The sequence below is a fragment of the Rhinoraja longicauda genome, chromosome 22 (assembly GCF_053455715.1).
Source record: "Rhinoraja longicauda isolate Sanriku21f chromosome 22, sRhiLon1.1, whole genome shotgun sequence".
NCBI classification, from domain to species: domain Eukaryota; kingdom Metazoa; phylum Chordata; class Chondrichthyes; order Rajiformes; family Arhynchobatidae; genus Rhinoraja; species Rhinoraja longicauda.
The window spans coordinates 20,032,742-20,052,828 of record NC_135974.1 but is presented as its reverse complement, the minus strand read 5'-3'; the positions used below and the strand labels follow the sequence as shown (position 1 = coordinate 20,052,828).

At 42.1% G+C, this 20,087-nt stretch overlaps 1 protein-coding gene across 2 annotated transcripts; it reads left to right on the top strand.

The window, feature by feature from the left end:
- Positions 1-543: 543 nt before the first annotated feature.
- On the top strand, positions 544-7,748 carry neurl2 (neuralized E3 ubiquitin protein ligase 2). Of its 2 annotated transcripts, XM_078418941.1 has the most exons (3): positions 544-565; positions 5,880-6,539; positions 7,293-7,748. In XM_078418941.1, exons 1-3 carry the CDS (start codon positions 544-546, stop codon positions 7,406-7,408), a joined length of 798 nt encoding a protein of 265 aa, XP_078275067.1. In that variant the 3' UTR covers positions 7,409-7,748. The 2 variants fall into 2 exon arrangements, with proteins under 2 accessions (XP_078275067.1, XP_078275066.1); XM_078418940.1 differs by lacking the exon at positions 544-565 and having other exon boundaries at positions 5,864-6,539.
- The last annotated feature ends 12,339 nt before the right edge of the window (positions 7,749-20,087 follow it).

Genomic DNA, 20,087 nt, shown 5'->3' with positions numbered 1-20,087 from the left:
CTAGCCCCAAGAGCTCTATCTAACTCCCTTTAAATTCACCCAGTGAATTGGCCTCCACTGCCTTCTGTGGCAGAGAATTCCACAAATTCACAACTCTCTGGGTGAAAAAGTTTTTTTCTCATCTCAGTTTTAAATGGCCTCCCCTTTATTCTTAGACTGTGGCCCCTGGTTCTGGAATCTTCCAACATTGGGAACATTTTTCCTGCATCCAGCTTTTCCAGTCCTTTTATAATTTTATATGTTTCTATAAGATCCCCTCTTATCCTTCTAAATTCCAGTGAATACAAGCCCAGCCTTTCCAATCTTTCCTCGTATGACAGTCCCACCATGCCGGGGATTAACCTCGTGAACCTAGGCTGCACTGTCTCAAAAGCAAGGGTGTCCTTCCTCAAATTAGGAGACCAAACCTGCACACAATATTCCAGATGTGGTCTCACCAGGGCCCTGTACAACTACAGAAGGACCTCTTTACTCCTATAGTCAAATCCTCTCGTTATGAAGGCCAACATGCCATTAGTTTTCTTCACTGCTTGCTGTACCGGCATGTTTACTTTCAGTGACTGGTGTACAAGGACACCCAGGTCTCATTGCACTTCCCTTTTTCCTAATCTGATAGCATTGAGATAATAATCTGCCTCCTTGTTCTTGCCACCAAAGTGGATAACCTCACATTTATCTACATTATACTGCATCTGCCATGCATCTGCCCACTCACTCAACATGTCCTAGTCACCCTGCAACCTCCTAGCATCCTCTTCGTAGTTCACACTGCCACCCAGCTTTGTGTCATCTGCAAACTTGCTCGTGTTACTTTTAATTCCATAATCTAAATCATTAATATATATTGTAAATAGTTGCGGCCCCAGCACCGAGCCTTGTGGCACTCCACTCGCCACTGCCTGCCATTCTGACAGGGACCCGTTTATTCCTACTCTTTGTTTCCTGTCTGCCAACCAATTCTCTATCCATGTCAATACCCTACCCCCAATACCAATTGCTCTAATTTTGCCCACTAATCTCCTGTGTGGGACCTTATCAAAGGCTTTCTGAAAGTCCAGATACAAACATCCACTGGCTCTCCTTCATCCATTTTATTTGTCACATCCTCAAAAAAACCCAGAAGATTAGTCAAACAGGATTTCCCCTTCATAAATCCATGCGGACTTGGACCAATCCTTTTACTACTATCCAAATACGCCGTTATTATTTCTTTAATAATTGACTCCAGCATCTTCCCTACCACTGACGTCAGGCTAACTGGTCCATAATTCCCCGTTTTCTCTCTCACTCCTTTCTTGGAAAGTGGGATAAAATTAGCTACCCTCCAATCCACATGAACTGATCCTGAATCTATAGAACATTGGAAAATGATCACCAATGCGTCCATGATTTCGAGAGCCACCTCCTTGAGTACCCTTGGATGCAGACCATCGGGCTCTGGGGATTTATCAGCCTTCAGTCCCATCAGTCTACTCAATACTATTTCTCGCCTAATGCAAATTTCTTTTAGTTCCTCTGTCTCCCTTGATCCTCTGTTCTCTAATACATCTGGGAGATTGGTTGTCTTCCTTAGTGAAGACAGAACCAAAGTACCTGTTCAACTCTTCTGCCATTTCCTTGTTCCCCATAATCATTTCGCCTGTTTCTGCCTTCAAAGGACCCACATTTGTCTTTACCAATCTTTTTCTCTTAACATACCTAAAGAAGCTTTTACTATCCTTCTTTATATTCTTGGCGAGCTTACTTCGCACTTCGTACTTCATATTTTCACCCCGTATTGCCATTTATGTTACCTTCTGATGTCCTTTGAAAGTTTCCCAATCCTACTCTTTGCTATGTTATACACCTTTTCTTTTAGTTTTATACCGTCCCTAACTTTCCTTGTCAGCCAGGGTTGCCTCTTACTCCCCTTAGAATCTTTCTTCCTCTTTGGAATGAAATAGACAATAGACAATAGGTGCAGGAGTAGGCCATTCAGCCCTTCGAGCCAGCACCGCCATTCAATGCGATCATGGCTGATCACTCTCAATCAGTACCCCGTTCCTGCCTTCTCCCCATACCCCCTCACTCCGCTATCCTTAAGAGCTCTATCCAGCTCTCTCTTGAAAGCATCCAACGAACTGGCCTCCACTGCCTTCTGAGGCAGAGAATTCCACACCTTCACCATTCTCTGACTGAAAAAGTTCTTCCTCATCTCCGTTCTAAATGGCCTACCCCTTATTCTTAAACTGTGGCCCCTTGTTCTGGACTCCCCCAACATTGGGAACATGTTTCCTGCCTCTAATGTGTCCAATCCCCTAATTATCTTATATGTTTCAATAAGATCCCCCCTCATCCTTCTAAATTCCAGTGTATACAAGCCTAATTGCTCCAGCCTTTCAACATACGACAGTCCCGCCATTCCGGGAATTAACCTAGTGAACCTACGCTGCACGCCCTCAATAGCAAGAATATCCTTCCTCAAATTTGGAGACCAAAACTGCACACAGTACTCCAGGTGCGGTCTCACCAGGGCCCGGTACAAATGTAGAAGGACCTCTTTGCTCCTATACTCAACTCCTCTTGTTACGAAGGCCAACATTCCATTGGCTTTCTTCACTGCCTGCTGTACCTGCATGCTTCCTTTCAGTGACTGATGCACTAGGATACCCAGATCTCGTTGAACATCCCCTCTTCCTAACTTGACACCATTCGAGGTACACCACATCCACCGACTCTCCCCTGTCAATTTTCCTAGTTACATCCTCAAAAAATTCCAGTAGATTTGTCAAGCATGATTTCCTCTTCGTAAATCCATGCTGATTCGGAATGATCCTGTTACTGCTATCCAAATGCTCAGCAATTTCGTCTTTTATAATTGACTCCAGCATCTTCCCCACCACTGATGTCAGACTAACTGGTCTATAATTACCCGTTTTCTCTCTCCCTCCTTTCTTAAAAAGTGGGATAACATTTGCTATCCTCCAATCCACAGGAACTGATCCTGAATCTATAGAACATTGAAAAATAATCTCCAATGCTTCCACTATTTCTAGAGCCACCTCCTTAAGTACCCTGGGATGCAGACCATCAGGCCCTGGGGATTTATCAGCCTTCAGTCCCATCAGTCTACCCAAAACCATTTCCTGCCTAATGTGGATTTCCTTCAGTTCCTCCATCACCCTAGGTTCTCCGGCCCCTAGAACATTTGGGAGATTGTGTGTATCTTCCTCAGTAAAGACAGATCCAAAGTAACGGTTTAACTCGTCTGCCATTTCTTTGTTCCCCATAAAATGATCCTGCATCTTCTGGATTATGCCCAGAAATTCCTGCCATTGCTGTTCCACCATCATTCCTGCTAGGATCCTTTTCCAGTCAACCTGGGCCAGCTCCTCTCTCATGCCTTCATAGTCCCCTTAGTTCAACTGCAACACTGACACTTCTGATTTAACCTTCTCCCTCTCAAATTGCAGATTAAAACTAATCATATTATGGTCACTATCTCCTAGCGGTTCCTTTATCTTGAGTTCCCCTATTAAATCTGGTTCATTAGACAACACTAATTGTCTTCTCTCTGGTAGATTCCAATACAAGCTGCTCTAAGAATCCATCTCGGAGGCACTCTACAAACTCCCTTTCTTGGAGTCCAGAACCAATCTGATTTTCCCAGTCTACCTGCATATTGAAATCTCCCATAACACAGTGGCATTACCTTTGTTAAATACCAATTTTAACTCCTGCTGCAACTTGCACCCGATATCCAGGCTACTGTTTGGGGGTCTGTAGATAACTCCCATTAGTACCTTTACAATTCCTCAATTCTATCCACAGCGACTCTACATCACCAGTCCCTATGTCACCTCTCACAAGAGACTGAATTTCATCCCTCACCAACAGAGCTACCCCACCTCCTCTGCCCACCTGCCTGCCCTTTCTTTCGGACATTTTACCCTAAATATTCAGTTCCCAGCCCCGATCTTCCTGCAGCCATGTCTCTGTAATCCCACAATGTCATCTCCACCAATCTCTAACTGAGCCTCAAGTTCATCCTCTTTACTTCTTATACTTTGCACATTAATATATAATACCTTTAATCCATTACTCACCTCACCTTTCTCATTGATTCCTATCCCCCCCCCCCCCCCCCCCACCCCACTATTTAGTTTAAACCCACCCATGTAGCAGTGGCAAACCTTATAAACGCTTGGGGAGCTGGCAGCCCAGTGGTACAAACTGTTCCCATTTTAGGTAACCCACTTCCTCTTGTGAGATGCAAATGTGAGTGCTCACAATTACGATGCTCGAGACAATCTAGAGAAACAAGTATTTTATTTGCAAGTCTGCAGAGTTGGGTGCCTTCCCTCTCAAGACACACGGAGGTCGGGAAAATCCCTTCTTTTTATTCACTTCACTTTACAATTGTCACATCTTAAATTCCTCCCTTTCGGGCTCCTTCCAATCGGAGCACTGAGGTGCACAATCTACCGTCACCGCCCCTGTTGCCTCCCACATCATACATCGCATGTACATTTAAATGAGGCATCTTGTCATGCAGGGCGTTTTTGCAATATTCATTTATCTCATTAGGCATGCGCAGTACAGAGTAGTTCATGCCCTCTCCCCTAGTGCTCTGGTCATCTTGCCCTCTCTCCTAGTTCTTTGGATATCTTGCCCTTATCCTCGGAATGTCACTATTTACTCTTTGGATATCTTGCCCTTATCCTTGGAACGTCTCTAGTTCCTTGGATATCTTGCCCTCTCCTTGGAACGTCACTAGTTCCTTGGATATCTTGCCCTTATCCTCGGAATGTCACTATTTACTCTTGCGGTTCTTAGTCAGGTCAGCTATTTCTCATGGTCCTTAGTTTAAATCAATTAACCCTTTTTACTTCTCTCACACTCTGTATCCTTTTCCCATTTCCATTAGTTCTCCTGATGTCCCTCCTCTTTTGTGCACCTTTTTCCATCCCTCTCCCCTACTGCACTCCCCATTACCGACACTCATCTACCTCCTCTATTTAGTTGCTTCTGCACGTCACCCACATACCTACCTCCCCTCCCCCTCTCCCTCCCTCGCCCTCCCCCTCCCACTCCCTCTCCCCCTCCCCCTCCCCCTCCCTCTCTCTCTCTCTCTCTCTCCCCCCTCCTTCTATCTTGTTCCAACCCATCTCTCATCCTCCCATTCCAAAACCCACCCCCCTGTATTCCCCCCTATCATTCATTTTCAGTATCTGCACACTCCTAGTTCCATTCACATTCTAACCACATATTTTACCCACTAGTTTCCCCACCTCCCTCGTCTAGTTCTGGTTCCATTTGCTCTTAACCTCTCCCCTAATGACTTACATTATCACCTTCTTTGCCTACCAGATTCCAGCACCTAACTTACCACTCCCACTTTACTTCTTTACGCTGGCTATCTTCCCTCTCCACATAGTCCTGTTCCAGGGTCTCAACATGAAACATCGGCAATGCTTCCCCCCCTCCCCCACACATCCCTTCCCCACCCTCCCCACCACAAATACCGCACAACCAGCTTAGTTCTTCCAGCATATTGTTTCTTACTATCAACAGTATTCTGGCTTTTGTATCAATGAAAACTGATAACTTAGTTATTTTAATTGACCGGTCAGACATTTTGAATGACTCTTCCAGGCAAGTAAATTTCCATACCCATACTATTTTCTGGGTGAAAAAAAACCCTCCTATCCTCTTTAACTCTTCTGCTGGTTTAATTATTTTTGTTGTTTTGAGAAACAGAAACATTTTGGGAAACTGGGCAGCAAGTTTCAGCCAAAGGCTTCACTGTCAGTCTCCCCACCCAGCTGTCAGGGCATAAATTCCTGCAGCAGTTAAAAATAGCAGAAGCAGTGAGGATCACAGAATGGCTGCAGTGTCAGATATGCGTTTCCACCAAATCCACGGAACTAACGTGAGACTGGATGATTCCCAGACTCAGGCCACCAGGGCCGAGAGCTTTGGCAATGGAGTTTGTTTCAGTAAAGAACCTTTGGATCCTGGCAAGATTTTCCTTGTAGAAATTGAAGAGAAGGAATTAGGGTGGTGCGGTAATATAAGGATTGGTTTGACGGCACACGATCCAAGAAATCTAGAGACTGTTCCTGAGTACTCCCTCCCTGATCTGGTAAATTTGGGGAGCAGTTGGATTTTTGCAATAACCAGAAATCATAATAAGGTCTCCACTGATGATCAACAGTCAAATCATGCTCCAAAATCGCACTGTTCCATGGAGGCTTTTCTGCAAATTGGCAGTTATAAGGTCCCCAAGGACAAACTGGTGGGAAGAAGCAGACCAGGAAGGTACAGTCACATCTTGGATCAATTGTACAAGACTAATATTCTTCCTGCAACTGCCAGAGGGAGTAGAGTCGGGGTCTTGTATATCATTCGCGCTAATATGGGAGACTTGCACATTGTCATCAACGGTGAGGATATGGGTCCCTGTGCCAGAGGAATCCCCATAAATCAGCCTCTTTATGCTGTTGTGGATGTGTTCGCTTCCACTAAATCTGTAAGGATTATTCAAGTGGACTACGGTTGTAAGTATCACCAACTAATATCCATCATTAGGCTAATCTTTCAATTTGATTTGCTTTAGGAATAACGCTGTATTCATTTTCTTGAATGCCAGTGTATTGCATTTGTGGTTAGTACTTATGTCCTAGATTGCAAACCACTATAATTATGCCATTTTTGAAAATAGATTGTTTTTTGTTCTGAAAAAATATGATGGAATCTCAGTATTCACATCAACAATTTAGCATTTTGAGTAAATAAAGATAAAATTGCTTCAGTTTGATTAGAATATTTGTATAAAATAGTCATCAGCCATTCTCCTTCAACAACGCAAATCTAGGCTGTATTTTTTAAATTCAGCGTTGAAAATCTTGTCCATATTTCTTTGTGAAGTTGTAAAAATAGACAGATACATATATCCAGAAAACAATCAACATTTAGCCTGTAAATCGAAAACTCAACATGTAGCTACAGCATGATTTATGAAGTGCATATGATGTACCAAATCATGTCATCAAGAAATCAAATATTGTGATTGAATGGTGATTTACAGCGGTACCTTCCAAGCAGATCACTGCTTTGGATAGCCTACTGGACAAATGCAAGTAGCTTTGTATAATTTATTCATGATATGCATGAAACTGATGCAAAGACAAGTATGTACATATGTACAAAAAATGTGTTCATTGATACATACAGATCAAATGCATGAACTTCTGTCAGTTTGGTATGGAATTTGTGATTATTAAGATCACTTTTGATTTTTGTCCCTGCAGTTCCATCTCTACAGACTTTGTGCCGTCAGGTTGTACAGAAACACATAATGCACAGACTAGCTATTGACTGGCTAGAACTACCTGCACTGTTAAAGAATTACTGCAAATATGAATGAAGCAGTTATGTTGGGAAAAGGTTTAGATCTTGACTCTTGAACACAGTAAATCAAATGGTTTTATGCATATAACTGCGTGAGCATCTCTGCTACATTTTGGTCCTGTTCCTTGTTAGGTTTGTGATTTGTTGTAAACTGTAAACCCAGGTTAGTTAAAAAAGTTGAACATGAAACAGAAGTACTTGAGATTATTAGTCCATTATGATTTTTTAAATGTGTAAGTCCTCATTTCCTGTGGTATATTCCATTTGATATTCAAATAAACACAATATCATAGTTAAAACAATATTCCCTGTATGTTTCGTCTCTCTTTCTGACTCTTCTGTTTCTTTTAATATAATATAACGTGTTGGATTTAAATTAACTAGTACATTGAATAATTTGGGTGTATTTCTGTTTTTACCTAATCTCTTCATTATTTCCTTTGTTATTTTTGTTTCTTTGCCCACCCGTTTCAAGTTTAACAATATTTGTATTTACTATGGAGACTTATTGACCCCCCCACCCCCCTCCTCCCCTCCATCAGCTAAAGGTTTCAATAAATGATGACACTTTTATTCCTGTGAAATTTTGTGATACCTTTAATCGTATTAATTACATGATTGTTAGTGGTAAAGTCTCCCTGTATAACTCTACAAAAAATATGTAGAATGAACACAGTTAAAGTGTTGGTCTGTTTGCTTAACAAACTACGTGCATGGTATAGAGGAAATGTAATGAACGTTCAATATTTGAATTCTAGCGTGAGAAGACTGTGGTCCAAGGAGCGATTAGGTTGACCAGGCATGTATACACTAGGGTTCAGATAAATGAGAGGGGATCTCATAGATACATATAAAAGTTCATAAGGGCTTGACCCAGTGGACATGAAATATGATATTCAGACCAGAGATGAGGAATTTCTTCACTTAAAGAGTAATGAACCTGTGAAATTTGCTATTACAGTAGGCAATGGAGGCCAAGTTGCTGAATGAATTTAAGAAAGGAGCAGTAAATTTGTAAACGTAAGTCTTCGTGGGGTATGGGAAAAGAGCAGATAGCAAATCAGCCAAGAATATTAAATGGCAGGGTAAGTTTGAACGCCAGATGCCCTACTCTGCTCCTGTTTTCTATGTTTCTGTATTTAAACTAGGTTGTAATGAGTTGAGAATTTAACGCTATTAAATTATGCGGCCTAAAAATCATTCTGTGCTTTTTTTAAATGATAAAGCAGAATTATGTGTCTTCCAAACATTGCTCAGGAAAACAAGAAATTCAGATGCAAGGTGCACAGAACAGATGGTCATATTTCCATTTGTAACACCACACTGAAACTGACATTGCATGATTTCCACTATTGATGCGTTGAAAGTTCTTACAATGTTCTTCTTCAACTGAACTCTCACGGTGAATATCCATCTGTTTACACACCAGTTCCAAGCTGGCGGATAAGACCAATGTGAGTTCTGTAAATTCTGTCACAGGTCCTTGATAGGGCAGTAAAGTGGGAGTTTAGGTGATGCACACTTTCCACCATTTTAGCTGGCCTTCTGTGTCCTTCCAATGAAGGATTTCAATGTTCTCAGTGTCAGACCAATGATCCTCCAGTTTGTGTGGTGATGGAGCCAATGATTAATGAGTCTGGTAATACACATTTCATGGAGATTGTGCAAACATCATTGACAATTCCTCCATCCTCTTGCTTTGAGCCCAAAGTGCCTCTTTGGGAATTTAGTGTGAAGCATGCTAACAATATCCCCTGTGTGTGTTAGTCTGACAGATAATGCCAACACTTGTTCATTTGTCGTGCAAGGAGATTGAGATGATTTTATTGAGACAGTCTTGATTGCACCTCTCCAATACTATGCTCCAGTGCTACAGGTAGGCAATCTCAGAAATGTACAAGTCAGAGGGGACATTTCTAATGCGGCAAACATTTACACCCTACTCAACTTTGCTCTTCACATTTAGAGAAAAAGATTATATTATGTCAAAGTTTCAATTGAAAAAAGTTACTTTACATAATATGAATAAGCTTTGCAGATGGCGCCACACTCTGTGAGATTCCTTCATAGAAGAAAATTAATTTGAACCTACAAGAGAAAGAAGCCATTTCAAATATTCTAGTATCACTCTTAACATAACTAGAATCAGTTTTACGTTCAACCATACAATTAGATTAATTTGATGGAGGTTACTTCCTATCGTGCAATTGAGTTTTGCAGATAACTTCCCACTATATTAGTTACCTTTAAATAAGAGAGTGTAGCGACCATAGGGATTGGTCCTGAGATTCGAACCCTTGGATTGGCCAGCAAGGTCACATGGTGGTGCGACCATAGGGATTGGTCCTGAGAGTCGAACCCGCTGATTGGCCAGCTAGGTCAGGTGGTGGTTTTGGGGCCCAAAAACCAGGCGGTGGGAAGAGAACTTCGATGTGAACAGTTTGAGTTAATGGTTGTCTGTAATCTTGTTTGTTATCCTTTGTAATTGAATATTGCTGCCGCAATAAACTTCTTTAACAAAGTACAAGCCTCCAGACTCGCCATAAGAGACTGCTTCATGCTTTAATTGTTATTAGCTAAACTGTCTTAGAAACAGCAAAACAGCAAAGGAGTAGGCCATCCGGCCCTTCAAGCCATCATTGCCATTCAATGTGATCATGGCTGATCATCTAAAATCAGTATCCCGTTCCTGCTTTTTCCCTATATCCCTTGATTCCTTTAGCCCTCAGAACTAAATCTAACTCTCTCCTGAAAACATCCAGTGAATTGGCCTCCACTGCCTTCTGTGGCAGAGAGTTCCACTGATTCATAACTCTCTGGGTGAAAACGTTTTTCCTCATCTCAGTCCTAAATGTCCTACCCCTTATTCTTAAACTGTGACCCCTGGTTCTGGACTTCCCCAACATTGGGAACATTGTTCCTGCATCTAGCCTGTCGAATCCATTCAGAATTTGATATGTTTCTATAAGATCCTGTCTCATCCTTCTAAATTCCAGTGAATACAAGTCCAGGCGACCCATTCTTTCATCATATGTCAGTCCCGTCATCCCTGGAATTAACCTGGTGAACCTAAGTTGCACTCCCTCAATAACAATAACGTCCTTCTTCAAATTAGGAGACCAAAATTGCACACAATACTCCAGGTGTGGTCTCACCAGGGCCCTGTACAACTGCAGTAGGACCACCTTGCTCCTAAACTCAAATCCTCTCACAATGAAGGCCAACATAGAAACATAGAAAATAGGTGTAGGAGGAGGCCATTTGGCCCTTCAAGCCAGCACCGGCATTCATTGTGATCATGGCTGATCATCCACAATCAGTAACCTGTGCCTGCCATCTCCACATACCCCTTGATTTTACTAGCCCCTAGAGCTCTATCTAACTCTCTTTTAAATTCATCCAGTGAACTGGCCTCCACTGCCTTCTCTGGCAGAGAATTCCACAAATTCACAACTCTCTGGGTAAAAAAGTTTTTTCTCACCTTAGTTTTAAATGGTCTCCACTTTATTCTTAGACTGTGGCCCCTGGTTCTGCACTCCCCCAACATTGGGAACATTTTTCCTGCATCTAGCTTGTCTAGTCCTTTTATAATTTTATACGTCTCTATAAGATCTCCTCTCATCCTTCTAAATTGCAGTGAATATAAACCCAGTCTTTCCAATCTTTCCTTACATGACATTCCTGCCATCCCGGGGATTAACCTCGTGAACCTACACTGCACTGTCTCAATAGCAAGGATGTCCTTCCTCAAATTAGGAGACCAAAACTGCACACAATATTCCAGATGTGGTCTCACCAGGATCCTATACAACTACAGAAGGACCTCTTTACTCCTCTACTCAAATCCTCTTGTTATGAAGGCCAACATGCCATCAGTTTTCTTCACTGCCTGCTGTACTTGCCTGCTTACTTTGAATGACTGGTGTACAAGGACACCCAGGTCTCGTTGCACTTCGCCTTTACCTAATCTGACACCATTGAGATAATAATCTGCCTCCTTGTTCTTGCCGCCAAAGTGGATAACCTCACATTTATCTACATTATACTGCATCTGCCATGCATCTGCCCACTCATTCAACCTGTCCAAGTCACCCTGCAACCTCCTAACATTCTCTTCGCAGTTCACATGCCAATAGCTTTCTATCCTGCCAACTGTGTCTTGCAATCAGATCAACCATTCTATCTACCCCAGGATTGCTCTTTCCATAAAGAGCAATTACTTACAGTCTGTCACACATAAAATAGATTCTGTTGGACGAAGTTACCTCGTATATTGTGAATGAATTTTGCTGATGGTGAAGTACTTACTGTTGGACGCCATTCAAAAAAATTGTACTATAAAAGCTATTGACCAATTTCCCTCCTGGGATAAATAAAGTATTATCGTACCTATCGTATCGTATGAACTGAACAGAATTAAGTCTTCCAATTAGATAACTTATGCCATCTACTCCAGTAATGCTCATCTGAAAAATAGTTTACATTCAGCCATAAGATAGTTTCAATTGAAAACATGCTTTGCGAATGAGTTTTGCAAATCATGTCAACTCTGTGTGAAGTGTCTTTGGAAAAGATAACCAAAATATTTCTTAGTTTTTCACAGTCTGAATGGAGGCAAATATGATTTGTAGTACACAAAAAAAGAGATAATAATTTGAAGAGTCCCCATTTATTTGTAAATTCTTTTGAATAATTCAAATACTAGTTATTAATATTGGATGAGTTTCCAAGTGACAGTAAATTTTCGTTCTCCTCAAAAATGTATTTTTTAATTTTGATGAAGTGCTTCATGACATAAACTTACATTTGCCTACGAGCAAGAAAATAAAAGCTTCCAAACTTTCACAGATATATTATTAATGAAGACAAATTGACACATAAGGAAATATCAGTGTTTCTTCCATGGTCAAAAAGTCGTCCATTAATATGGTTTGTATTGCGAAGTGGGCAAAAATAGGAAGCCAATCGTGGCAAATAGGAATATTGTAAGGGGAGTGAAATAATAAATGTGTTATTTTTTTAGTGAAAGAGCAGTAAGCAGTTTTTGAAGAAGTATTCCTACGTTGTCCACCCAATACTTCCTAGCCTTCTGAGCTCGCAGTTACAGCATTTTTTTGCTCTGTTATAATAATGTCATTGAAAGGAGCAATATTAGGTATATTTCCAGAAGAATAACCCTCTTCAACCAATTGTGTTAGATCGCTTACACCGTCTAAACAAGGCATTTTCAGTTGAGCATCTCAGAGGTAAGTGATCTCTGGTAGTGATTGGAGATGACCCTAAAATGGATGATAGTGTAGATAGTGAAAATGGTTGTCAAAATTTTCAGCAGAACCTTGATCAGTTGGGCAATTGGGCTGATGAATGTTTGATGGAGTTTTGTACAGAGATATGTGAGGTGTTGCATTTTGGGAAGACTAACATGGGCAGGACCTACACGGTGAATGGTAGGGATATGGGGAGTGTTGTAGACACGGATCTGCTGCAAGCTGCAGGTATACAGCTTGTTAAAAGTGGCACCAGGGGTAGATAGGGTGGTCAAAATGGCTTTTGGCACATTGGCCTTCATGAGTCAGAATATTATGTATAGAAGATGGGAGGTCATGTTGCAGTTATATAAGACATTGGTGAGGTCACATTCAGAGTATTGTGTTCAAATCTGGGCGCTATGTTATGGGAAAGATGTTGTCAAGCTGGAAAGGGCGCAGAGAAGATTTATGAGGATGTTGCCATGACTCAAGGGTCTGAGCTATAGTTAGAGGTTAAGCCGACTTGGACTTTATTCTGAAGGTAGACCCAAAATGCTGGAGTAAGGGAACCATTGGGGACCAAATTGAATACAACTTTGTAACTGGCGGTGCCCTATATCTGGCGACTCTTTGTATACTATGTATGTAAAACAAAGAATCTCACTGTGGCATGTAACATCTTAGAGTAAAGTATCATTCATTCATCCATTCGTAATGATAATAGCAAAGGAGTAGAATAATGTTCACCCGCAATGTAAGAGTAACATTCGCATGATCTACTGCATTATTAGTGTAACCATTTCTCACGCCATAGCCAACATTAATTGATTTTAGGGTTTTTTAAAAACAGATGAACGAAATTGTCGCTTGTGATCACAACATATCCATGCTGTGGATTTGAATTTGATTCGTCCACTATCAATAGTTTCAGCGAGAACCGCTAAAGCACTTCGACGGCTGGCTAAACAGTGACAAGAAAGTAGCTTTAGTAAATTCTTGGGTAATCACTTTCGTTTTAAGTCTGTTGTTCGGATTTCAAATAGTTTTTGAGTCTTTGATGCCTGCAAAGATATGTATAAGAATTTGAAACAAAAAGTACACTGAACATTAAGCCTGGACTTTATTAAACAGCTTCAGGCGTCGGCTGCCCCCCTGGAGAGGGGTTTAGTAAAATACCTTCCGTCTTTGCCACATGTTTCTCCAGAGCCTTCTGCTCTGGTGCTTGTTTATTGAATTGCCCACCTCATCTCGCCCCCTGAGCTGGCCGGTTCTGAGCTGTCTTCTAATGTTTAGTGATGGCATCAGTACTTTGTGAGTTTGCGACTCCGGGCAGATTCCTATTCCTGCAGTCGACGGGCTGGCAGCAAGACTCCCCCGGTAGTTTGGGTGACGGTTGTCGTTGACCGGTGAACTGCAGATGATGGAGGTTTCTCGACGGTTGCAAGCAGAAGTTCTCACAGGGGATGTGTGTTTCAGCCTCTTGGTTCTTGTCGCCGGGAGCAGCATGCGAGCGGGGCTTTTTTGCCTCGATTTTCAGAATCTGGTCATTGCAGACGCTGAAAGTCAACGCATCGGTGCCAACGCCTGGAGGGAGGTTAATTTCGTTCGAAAAGCCGCGCAAACTTAAATTCATGGCGCCGTTGGCATCTTTGAATCTCTCCACGTGTTCTCCATAAACTGACATTCTGCCATCCTCGATCTTCACGGCTAACTCATCGGGAGAAACCCCGCTCAGATTGACGGAGTAGGAGAACTCGGGCGTTTCGGTGGTGGGTTGCATGGGTCCTACCTTTGCGTGTTCGGGGCCGTCTCTGAAATCGGTGTCGCGGTGGTTCTCACAAGCTGTGGCGTTTGTTCCTCGTGCCCCTGCCTCTTGGAGAGGCCGTGTCACTGTCACCCTTTACCCCTACGCCACAGCTTGCCGAGTGTGAGATCACAGCTGTGCGCCCCAGTGATGCAAACAAATGTAATAAAGTTGTCCCATTGTCTATTTAGTGGTAACACAAAAGGAAGGTAGTGCGGGCTCCTTTTAAACGCAGTAAATGAAACTCATCCACTATTTCATTCCCTTCAATTCGCAAGTTTAAACTTGATCATTAATAAAAGTTGATATCAGTGAAATGTTACCGGAGTAAAACTAACCGATTATGTTAGGGCTATTTCATAATTTTTACTACTCGGATTGAATATTCTGAACCAAAATCACCGATTAACAATTTTGAACAAATAGAATTCTATTCAATTTCCAGCCTAAAGTGTCAGCACACACGGAATTACTTAGTAAGTAATTAGAAATGAGAAACAAAATAGCAAATTTATAAAGGGAAGAAAAATATTCAATTTGCATCGTGCTTGGAAATGTATATTCTGTGTTTATATCTTTCAATTTTATTATTCCTGTTGTCTGTGTTTATACCTTTCAATTTTATTATTCCTGTTTACTGTTATTGTGACATCACATCTGTTTGATTGCCGCATCACACACACACACTTCAGTCATAAAAGTGACCACGGACAAAGTGGGATCATTCCTTTGTATGGATCAGGAAAGGAGTGAAGTGACCAAGTTTTGGGGGAGCACATATAATTTCATCAGGTAAGATTTATTAATCCAATTACTGATCAGCAGTTCGTTGTGGATCGCGACTGTTCTATGAATCAGGACATTAATAATTTGATGTACGATCATTGAACAAAAAGAGTATGAGAAGAGGAGGTGGAATACATGAATTATTCCGCTCAACTAACTATAAAAATGACAGTGGCAATAACATGACATTTTGTATCCAGCATCTATGTTAGGAATCAGTTCATGATGAATGTCTGGACTTGCCGCGGATTGAGAGAATTCCAAGTTTAAATGCTACTAGACACATTTCAAAAGGACCAACATTGTTTATATGTGAGACAATAGATGAAAATAGAAAGGTTGAGATTAATTTGTGCTCCACTTTGGTTATTATATATCTGAAATAATTTGTACATTTTGGTTACCTCTTTAAAAAAAGGAAATTAAAGTAATAAAAGTGTCATATAGGACAACTTCATCGCTCAGCCTTCCAAAATTAAAATTATAAGGGGCAGACTACTTCCAATAGATTCGAGAAAGCAAAAAAGTGATCTAATACAGGGTTATTAAGTGAGAAGAGTTTTCTTAAACTGACCAGGGAAAGTTATTTCTGCTAGTCATGAATCTTCAGTTTTTAATTGTAGTTAAGAAAATGAGGAGAGTGATTAAGAGGAATTTATTACGGAGAAATATGAGGATGCATTTTGGGAAGTCTAACATCGGCGGGACCAACATAATGAATGGGAAGGCTCTGGACAGTGTCGTAGAGCAGAGGGATCTAGGAGTGCAGGTACATAATTCCTTGAAAGTTGCATCACAGGTAGAAATGGTGGTCAAAAAGGCTTTCATCAGTCAATTTCCAATTGAGTGTTGAAGTTGGGAAGTATTACAGTTATATCAGACATTGGTGAGGCCACATTTAGAGTATTGTCTTCAGTTGTGGTCACCATGTTATAGGAAAGATGTTATCAAGCTGTAACAGGTGTAGAGAAGATTTACGAGGATGCTGGCAGGACTCAAGGGCTTGAGCTATTGGGAGAGGTTGAGCAGACTAGGACTCTATTGCTTGGAACGTTGTAGGATGACCTTATAGAGGTGTACAATATCATGAGAGGAATAGGTCAACAAAATGCAGAGTCGCTTGCCCAGAGTAGTGGAATTGAGAACTAGAGGACATAGGTATAAGGTATGGGGGATAGATTTAATAGGAACCTGAGGGGCAACTGTTTTATACAATGGGTGGTGGGTGTATGGAATGAGCTGTTGGAGGAGCTAGTTGAGGCATTAAAGAAACATTTAGACAGGTACATGGATAGAAGAGGTTTAGATGGATATGGGCCAAACGCAGCCAGGTGGGACGTGAAAAGGGGACCTGTTGGTCGTTGTGGGCAAGTTTGGCCGAAGGCCCTGTTTTCATGCTGTATGACTATAGCTATAAAGATATTTTTTGAGAAACGTATGCAACAAGCAAAGGAAGAAACCATTGTAATATTTATGTAAAGAGTGGATTTGTAAGAACATAAGAATATAATTTCTCAGCATTTCTTTATTCTCCCAAATAATTTCTCCTGGCCACATTAACTTTTACTAATCTGTTTCCTTTCAACAAATTTATAGAAGCTCTTGCAATATGTTGCGATGTTTCTTGCTAGTCTACTCTTGTATTCTACTGTTTCTTTATCTGCTCCTTTGTTGATGTTTTTGAAGTTGAGGAAGAAGTCTGTGGTGGAGAACAAGGTGGTAGGATTAGTTCTTGACTGTTCTATGATTTTATAAATCGCAAGTCTCCATCTCCTTCAGCTGGTCAGAGTGCAGCACAATTACAAGTAATTAAGAACATATTTCTGGCCTTTTAACTCAGGAGTTTCTCAATTGCCCTTTTCAAGATCTGCACAATGCAGCCACATTTTGGTATTTTGTATTGTTTTTGACATCTTAAAAGAAACACCTCGAGATATAACCTTCATAAACCTGTAACCATATTCAGTCTTATTACCTGAATCATTTCAAATAATCCATCAAATCAGGCATTACATAGAATATAGAAAAATACAGCACGGATCCAGGCCCTATAACCCAAAATGTCTGTGCTGAACATGACACCAAGCTAAACTAATTTCAGCTGCCTGCACATGATCCATATACCTTCATTTCCTGCATATCCATGTGTCTATCTAAAAGGCTCTTAAACACACCTTTGTATTTGCCTCCACTATCACCACAGGCAGAGCGTTCCAGGAACCCACTACCCTCTGTGTAAAAAAAAAATGAACCGCACATCTCCTTTAAACTTTGCCCCTTTCACCTTAAAGCTATGCCCTGTAGTCTTTATTATTATGAAGTTACAATTATTTTTTTTTCCAGCAATACATCTCAAAGCTATTTATTTTCCACTCAAATTATTTACAGCCATTGTTTGTGCAATCTTAACATATGTTCAGTTGTGTTTTAAAATAACAGCAGATCACAGTCTGCAGTAAAACTCAGTTAATATATCATGTATGGAACTTTGGTGGTTTCCACACTATCGGACATTGTTATGTTAATAGTTTAGTTTATTTAGTTTAGAGATACAGCGCAGAAGCAGGCCCTTCGGCCCACCGAGTCTGTGCTGACCAGCGATCCCCATATGCCAGCACTATCATACACACTAAGGACAATTTACAATTTTTACCAAAGTCAAATTAACCTACAAACCTGTACATCTTTGGATTGTGGTAGGAATCTGGAGGACCCGGGGAATCCCCACGTCATCACACGGAGAACGTACAAACTCCGTACAGACAGCACCCATTGTCAGGATCGAACCCAGGTCTCAGGTGCTGTAAGGCAGCAACTCCACCGCTGCTCCACTGTGCCACCACTACGGCTGGTCCTGCCAGCAATGCCCAGTATGATCGTAAGGGTGGGGCGGGAAGGGAGGGGGTACGAACTGGAAGAGAGGATGGGGCAATTCAAAGCCAGGTGACAGGATGAGACAGGTGAGGATGGTTTTTTGATAGGTAGCTGGTTGGACAAAGACCAGAGATGAAAAGACTGAAGATGTAAGACATAAGGATTGAAGAGTTGTGAATTAAGAAGCTAGAGGAAAGGGAGGGGATGGGGTGAAATAGGTGCAAGTCCAGATGGGGCACAAGTTTGGGGGCGGGGGGCGGGGGGGGAAGAGGGAAGAAGGGGGAGGGTTATGTGGTTATCTAAAATTAGAAACTTCAATTGGAGAATTCTGATTGATTGTCGGGCAGGTGGAAGAAAGCTAGAAGAGAGGAAGGACAAGACAAAGCATGGTGAGAAGCTTGATAGGCCGATGGTTGGACAAAGGTCAGTGATGATAAAACAGGTGTGAGACAAAAGCAATTGAACTGCAGGCCAGAGCAGGAGCAGCAGCTTGGAGCAGCAAGTATGTTGATTGGTTGGAGCATCCAAATTGGCTAATTGAGTAGCAAAAAAAATCAAGGCAAGATACGGCGTAGTAACCTATTGGGAGCAGCCATGTTGGGAGTGGGGCTGTGAAGTGCTGTGTTGAGGTCAAGTGGGAGTCTTTGGTTTGAGTCTTCAGCGAGGAAGCTGAGGCAAGAAAGCTCTCGGAGGTGGATAGGAGGATAAGGATCAGTCTGCTCTTGTGTGTGAGTCTCATTATTTATTATTGGTTCAGTTGCAGAGGTGATGGCAGATAAGTTGATACAATGCTCCTCCTGCAGGATGTGGGAAATCAGGGAAACTGCTGGTGTTGCTGATGACTTCACCCGTGGGAAATATGTCTGCATGTAGCTCCTTAAAGCTCCTTGACATAAGTGAAATGGAGCAGCAGCTGGATGGCCTCAGGACTATCCGGGAAAATGAGAATTTCTTGGACAGGACGTGTAGCGAGGGTGTCATGCCAAAGGTCCAGAAAGAGAGAAGATGAGTGACCATGAGGAAGGGAATTCGACGTACCGTGCAGGTGACCCGTGTGGCCACCCCCCTTCTAAACAGGTACACCCTTCTGGGAGGTGTCAGGGGGATGACACATCAAGGTTGAGCTGCAGTGGCAGGCTTGGCTGTGACACCAACCCTGCCACTGAGGTTCAGCATGTATGTGTGATGCCTGGCAGAGCCATAGTAGTTGGCTGCTCTTTAGTTTGGGGTGCAGACAGGAGATTCTGTGGCAGCAGTCAAGACTCCAGGATGGTGTGCTGTCTCCCTGGTTCAGGATGTCTCAGAGCTGCTGCTCAAGGGGGAGGGGGAGCAGCCGGACTTTGTGCGTGCTAGCACAAATGACCAGGGTAGGAAATTGAATGAGGTTATGCAATACGAGTATAGGGAATTAGGTTAAATGCTAAAATGCGTGACCTCCAGGGTACTAATTTCTGGATTGCTTTCAGTGCCACCTGCTAGTGAGGGTAGGAATAGGAAGATGGGGGAGGTGAATGTGTGGCTGAGGAGTTGGTGCAAGGGGCAGGGATTCAGATTTCTGGACCACGGGATCACTTAAAAACATAGAAACAGTAGGTGCAGGAGGAGGCCATTTGGCACTTTGAGCCAGCACCGCCATTCATTGGGATCATGGCTGATCATCCACAATCAGTAACCCATGCTTGCCTTCTCCCCTGAGCCCTTGATTCCAAGGCACTTGGAATGGCATTTATTCACAAAATGCTGGAGTAACTCAGCAGGTCAGGCAGAATCTCGGGAGAGAAGGAATGGGTGATGTTTCGGGCACTTCAGGTGCATAAAGAAGGATAGGTCGCATCTTAACTGGAGGGGAAACAGTATCCTGGTTCGCTAGTAGCAGGTTCGCTAGTGCTACATGGGTGGATTTAAACAATTGGCAGGAGGGTGGGATCCTATGCAGGACCAAGGCAGGTGAGAGGATGGAAATCGGTATGGAGGGTGATGAG